Source organism: Chiloscyllium plagiosum, unplaced genomic scaffold (assembly GCF_037043375.1).
Source record: "Chiloscyllium plagiosum isolate Xiang-an unplaced genomic scaffold, Cpla_swu_hap1 HiC_scaffold_21, whole genome shotgun sequence".
In the NCBI taxonomy this organism is placed as follows: Eukaryota; Metazoa; Chordata; class Chondrichthyes; order Orectolobiformes; family Hemiscylliidae; genus Chiloscyllium; species Chiloscyllium plagiosum.
Genome location: NW_028270159.1, coordinates 2,332,648 through 2,338,647, shown reverse-complemented (window position 1 = coordinate 2,338,647; position 6,000 = coordinate 2,332,648). Strand labels below are relative to the sequence as shown.

Genomic DNA, 6,000 nt, shown 5'->3' with positions numbered 1-6,000 from the left:
CTGACCCTGACCCTGACCCTCACCCTAACCCTGACCCTAACACTCACCCTAACCCTAACCCTAACCCTAACCCTAACCCTATCCCTAAACCTAACTCTAACCCTATCCCTAACCCTAACCCTAACCCCAACCCTATCCCTAACCCTAACCCTAACCATAACCCTAACCCTAACCCTATCGCATGTGGAAGCTTTGGAGAGGGTGCAGAGAAGATTTACCAGGATGTTGCCTGGAATGGAGAGGAAGTCGTACGAGGATAGGTTGAGAGTTCTCGGCCTTTTCTCGTTGGAACGGCGAAGGATGAGGGGTGACTTGATAGAGGTTTATAAGATGATCAGAGGAATAGATAGAGTAGACAGTCAGAAACTTTTTCCCCGGGTACAACAGAGTGTTACAAGGGGACATAAATTTAAGGTGAAGGGTGGAAGGTATAGGGGAAATTGTCAGGGGTGGGTTCTTTAACCAGAGTGGTGGGGGCATGGAATGCACTGCCCGTGGGAGTGGTAGAGTCGGAATCATTGGCGACCTTTAAGCGGCATTTGGATAGGTACATGGATGGGTACTTAATCTAGGTTAGAAGTTCGGCACAACATCGTGGGCCGAAGGGCCTGTTCTGTGCTGTATTGTTCTATGTTCTATGTTCTATGTTCTAACCCTAACCCTAACCCTAACCCCAACCCAAACCTAACCCTATCCCTAACCTTAACCCTAACCCTAACCCTATCCCTAACCTTAACCCTAGCCCTAACCCTAACCCTATCCCTAACCCTAATCCTAACCCTAACCCTATCCCTAACCCTAACCCTAACCCTATCGCAGGACCCTGACCCTGACCCTAACCCTTACTCTAACCCTAACCCTAACACTAACCCTAACCCTAACCCTAACCCGAACCCTAACCCTATCCCTAACCCTAACCCTAACCCTAACCCTAACCCTAACCCTATCCCTAACCCTAACCCTAACCCTATCGCAGGACCCTGACCCTAACCCTTACTCTAACCCTAACCCTAACACTAACCCTAACCCTAACCCGAACCCTAACCCTAGCCCTAACCCTAACCCTAACCCTAACCACTCCACGAACCTAACCCTTATCCTAAGCCTAACCCTGACCCTAACCCTAACCCTAACCCTATCCCTAACCCTAACCCTGTCACAAACCCTAACCCTGACCCTGACCCTAACCCTGACCCTAACACTAACCCTAACCCTATCCCTAACCCTAACCCTGACCCTAACCCTGACCCTGACCCTGACCCTAACCCTGACCCTAACACTAACCCTAACCCTAACCCTAACCCTATCCCTAAACCTAACCCTAACCCTATCCCTAACCCTAACCCTAACCCCAACCCTATCCCTAACCCTAACCCTAACCATAACCCTAACCCTAACCCTATCGCATGTGGAAGCTTTGGAGAGGGTGCAGAGAAGATTTACCAGGATGTTGCCTGGAATGGAGAGGAAGTCGTACGAGGATAGGTTGAGAGTTCTCGGCCTTTTCTCGTTGGAACGGCGAAGGATGAGGGGTGACTTGATAGAGGTTTATAAGATGATCAGAGGAATAGATAGAGTAGACAGTCAGAAACTTTTTCCCCGGGTACAACAGAGTGTTACAAGGGGACATAAATTTAAGGTGAAGGGTGGAAGGTATAGGGGAGATGTCAGGGGTGGGTTCTTTACCCAGAGAGTGGTGGGGGCATGGAATGCATTGCCCGTGGGAGTGGTAGAGTCGGAATCATTGGCGACCTTTAAGCGGCATTTGGATAGGTACATGGATGGGTACTTAATCTAGGTTAGAAGTTCGGCACAACATCGTGGGCCGAAGGGCCTGTTCTGTGCTGTATTGTTCTATGTTCTATGTTCTAACCCTAACCCTAACCCTAACCTCAACCCTATCCCTAACCTTAACCCTAACCCTAACCTTATCCCTAACCTTAACCCTAGCCCTAACCCTAACCCTATCCCTAACCCTAATCCTAACCCTATCCCTAACCCTAACCCTAACCCTATCGCAGGACCCTGACCCTGACCCTAACCCTTACTCTAACCCTAACCCTAACCCTAACACTAACCCTAACCCGAACGCGGGCCTAACCCTAACCCTAACCCTAACCCAATCCCTAACCCTAACCCTAACCCTATCGCAGGACCCTGACCCTAACCCTTACTCTAACCCTAACCCTAACCCTAACCCTTACCCTATCCCTAACCCTAACCCGAACCCTAACCCTAACCCTATCGATAACCCTAACCCTAACCCTTACCCTATCCCTAACCCTATCCCTAACACTAACCCTAACCCTAACCCTTCCCTTAACTATAACCCTGACCCTAACCCTCACCCGAACCCTAACCCTACCCTAACCCTTACCCTAACCCTATCCCTAACCCTAACCCTGTCACAAACCCTAACCCTTCCCTTAACCCTAACCCTGACCCTAACCCTCACCCTAACCCTACCCTAACCCTTTCCCTAACCCTAACCCTATCCCTAACCCTAATGCGGGCCTAACCCTAACCCAAACCCTATCGCAGGCCTAACCCTAACCCTATCCCTAACCCTCACCCTCCCCTCACCCTAACCCTGACCCTGACCCTAACCCTGTCGCAATCCCTAACCCTAACCCTTCCCTTAACCCTAACCCTGACCCTAACCCTATCCTTAACCCTGACCCTATCCCTAACCCTGACACTAACCCTAACCCTAACCGTATCACCTCAGTAGGATTGTATTATAGACCCCCTAATAGTCAGTGGGAAATTGAGAAACAAATTTGTAAGAAGATTTCAGATATCTGTAAGAATAATAGGCTGTTTATGGTAGGGGATTTTAACTTTCCAAACATAGTCTGGGAATGCCATTGTGTTACGGTGGAGAGGAATTTGTTAAGTGTGTACAAGAAAGTTTTATGATTCAAAATGTGGTTGTACCTCCTAGACAAGGTGCAAAGCCTGACCTACTCTTGGGAAATAAGACAGGGCAGGTGACTGAGGTGTTAGTGGGGGAGCACTTTGGGGCTAGTTACCATAATTCTATTCGCTTTAAAATAGTGATGGAAAAACATAGACTGGATCGAAAATTGAAGTTCTAAATTGGAAGTAGGCTAATTTTGATGGTATTAGACAAGATCTTTCAAACGCTGATTGGGGGCAGATGTTCGCAGGTAAAGAGACGACTGGAAAATGGGAAGCCTTCAAAAATGAGATAATGAGATTCCAGAGACAGTATATTCCTATTAGGCTAATAGGTATAGGGAATGCTGGATGACTAGAGAAATTGAGGTTTGGGTTAAGAAAAAGAAGAAAGCATATGACAAATATAGACAGGAGAGATTGAGTGAATTCTGGGAAAAATATGAAAGCAATAGGAGTATACTTAAGAGGGAAATCAGGATGGCAAAAAAGGGGACATGAAATAGCTTTGGCAAAGAAGGTTAAGGAGAATCCAAAGAGTTTTATAAATACATTAAGAACAAAAGGGTAACCAGGGAGAGAATAGGGCCCCATAAAGATCAGTAAGGCAGCCTATGTAATGGAGCCGCAGGAGAGGAGGGAGACACTAAATGAGTATTTTGCATCAATGTTTACTGTGGAGAAGGACATGGGAGGTATAGAATGTGGGGAAGTAGATGGTGACATCTTGAAAAATGTCCATATTACAGAGGAGGTGGTGCTGGGTGTCTTGAAACGTATAAAAGTGGACCTGATCAGGTGTACCCTAGAACACCATGTGAAGCTAGGGAAGTGATTGCTGGGCCCCTTGCTGAGATATTTGGTTAATCTATAGTCACAGGTGCGGTGCTGGAAAACTGGAGGTGGCTAACATGGTGTCACTATTTAAGAAAGGTAGTAAGGAAAAGCCAGGGAACGACAAATCGGTGAGCCTGACATTGGTGGTGGGCAAGTTGTTGGAGGGAATCCTGAGGAACAGGGTTTACATGTATTTGGAAAGGTAAGGACTTGATTCGGGATAGTCAGCATGGCTTTGTACGTGAGGTGCATGTCTCACAAACGTGATTGAGTTTTTTGAAGAAGTAATGAAGAGAATTGATAAGGGCAGAGCAGTAGACATGATCAATATATATTTCAGTAAGGCATTCTACAAGGCTCCTCATGTAACACTGGTTAGCAAGGTTAGGAATACAGGGAGAACTAGCCATTTGGATACAGAACTGGCTCGAAGGTAGAGGACAGAGGGTAGTGGTGGAGCGTTGCTTTTCAGACTGGACGCCTGCGACCAGTGGTGTATCACAAGGATCAATGCTGGGTCCATTGCTTTTTGTCATTTATGTAAAGAATTTGGATGTGAACATAAGAGGTATAGTTATTAAGGTTGAAGATGACACCAGAATTGGAGATGCAGTGTACAGCAAAGAAGGTAACCTCAGATTACAATGAGATCATGATCAGATGGGCCAATGGGCTGAGGAGAGGCAGATGGAGTTTAATTTAGATAAATGTGATATGCTGCATTTTGGAAAAGCAAATCAGGACAAAACTTATACACTTAATGATAAGATCCTAGGGAGTGTTGCTGAACAAAGCGCAGGTTCTTTGTTGCTGAACAAAGATCTCGAAGCGCAGGTTCATAGTTCCTTGAAAGTAGAGTCACAGGTAGATAGGATAGTGAAGAAGGCATTTGGTATGCTTCCACTTATCGGTCAGAGGCTTGAGTATAGGAGTTGGGATATCATGTTGCGGCTGTACGGGACATTGATTAGGCCACTTTTGGAGTATTGTGTGCAGTTTGGTCTCTTTCCTATCAGAAGGATGTTGTATAACTTGAAAGGGTTCAGAAAAGATTTACAAGGATGTTGCCAGGTTTGGAGGATTTCAGCAATAGAGAGAGGGTGAATAGGCTGGGGCTGTTTTCCCTGGAGTCTTGGAGGCTGAAGGGTGACCTTACAGAGGTTTATAAACTCATGAGGAGCATGGATAAGGTAAATAGACAAAGTTTTTTCCCTGGGGTGGGGAAGTCCAGAACTAGAGGGCATAGGTTTAGGGTGAGAGGGGAAAGATATAAAAGAGACCTAAGGGGCAACTATTTCACACAGAGGGTGGTGCATGTATGGAATGGGCTGCCAAAAGGAAGTGGTGGAGGCTGATACAGTTACAGCATTTAAAAGGAATCTGGATGGGTATATGGATAGGAAGAGTTTAGAGGGATATGGGCCTAGTGCTGGCAAATGGGACTAGATTAGGTTAGAATATCTGGTCGGCATGGACGAGTTGGACCGATGGGTCTGTTTCTGTGCTGTATATCCCTATGACTCTATGACTTACCTGGGCAATGTTCCACATTGTTGTGTAGACGCCAGAGTTGTAACAGTACTGGAAAAGATTGGCCTGGACAGCAGCATGTTCTGGAGTACATGCAGCCAGTACTATTGCCAGGATCTTGTGAGGGTTCATAGTCTGTGCAGTATCCACTGCCTCCACCTGTTTCATGATGTCACGTGGAGTGAATGGAATTGGCTGAAGACTGGAATCTGTAATATTGAGGCCTACTGGAGGAGTCCAAGATGGATCATCCGATCAGCACTTCTGGCTGCAGATTGCTGCGAGCAGTTCAGCCTTATCATTTGCACTGATGTGCTATGCTCTTCTGTCATTGACGATGGGAATATTTGTGGAGCTTCCTCTTCCAGTCAGTTGTTTAATGGTCCTATTCCATGCACAACTGGATGTGGCTAGACTGCAGGTCTTAGATCTGCTCTGTTGTTTATGGGATTGCTTAACTCTGTGTATCACTTGCTGGTTATGCTGTTTGGCATGTATATAGTCCTCTTTGGTAGCTTCATTAGATTAGCACCTCAGTTTTATATAGACATGCTGCTATTCAACTCTCAACTAAACCAGGTTTAATCCTCTGGTTTGATAGTAATAGTTAGAGCCCCCAAACTGTTATGATACGGAAGGGCGAACCCCTTAATTAAATCAAACACCCAGAAATGCTTGCCTCACAATCTGTTAAAATGTGAGTGTTAGAGAACT

At 46.1% G+C, this 6,000-nt stretch overlaps 1 protein-coding gene across 1 annotated transcript in view; it reads right to left on the bottom strand.

The window, feature by feature from the left end:
* Positions 1–5,454, bottom strand: part of LOC148146081 (dopamine beta-hydroxylase-like) — a 25,684-nt gene extending 20,230 nt beyond the window's left edge. The window contains exon 1 of the mRNA XM_087998676.1: positions 5,290–5,454. Coding sequence (XP_087854802.1) covers positions 5,290–5,454 — 165 coding nt within the window. The remainder of the gene's footprint in view (positions 1–5,289) is intronic.
* Between the last annotated feature and the right edge of the window lie 546 nt (positions 5,455–6,000).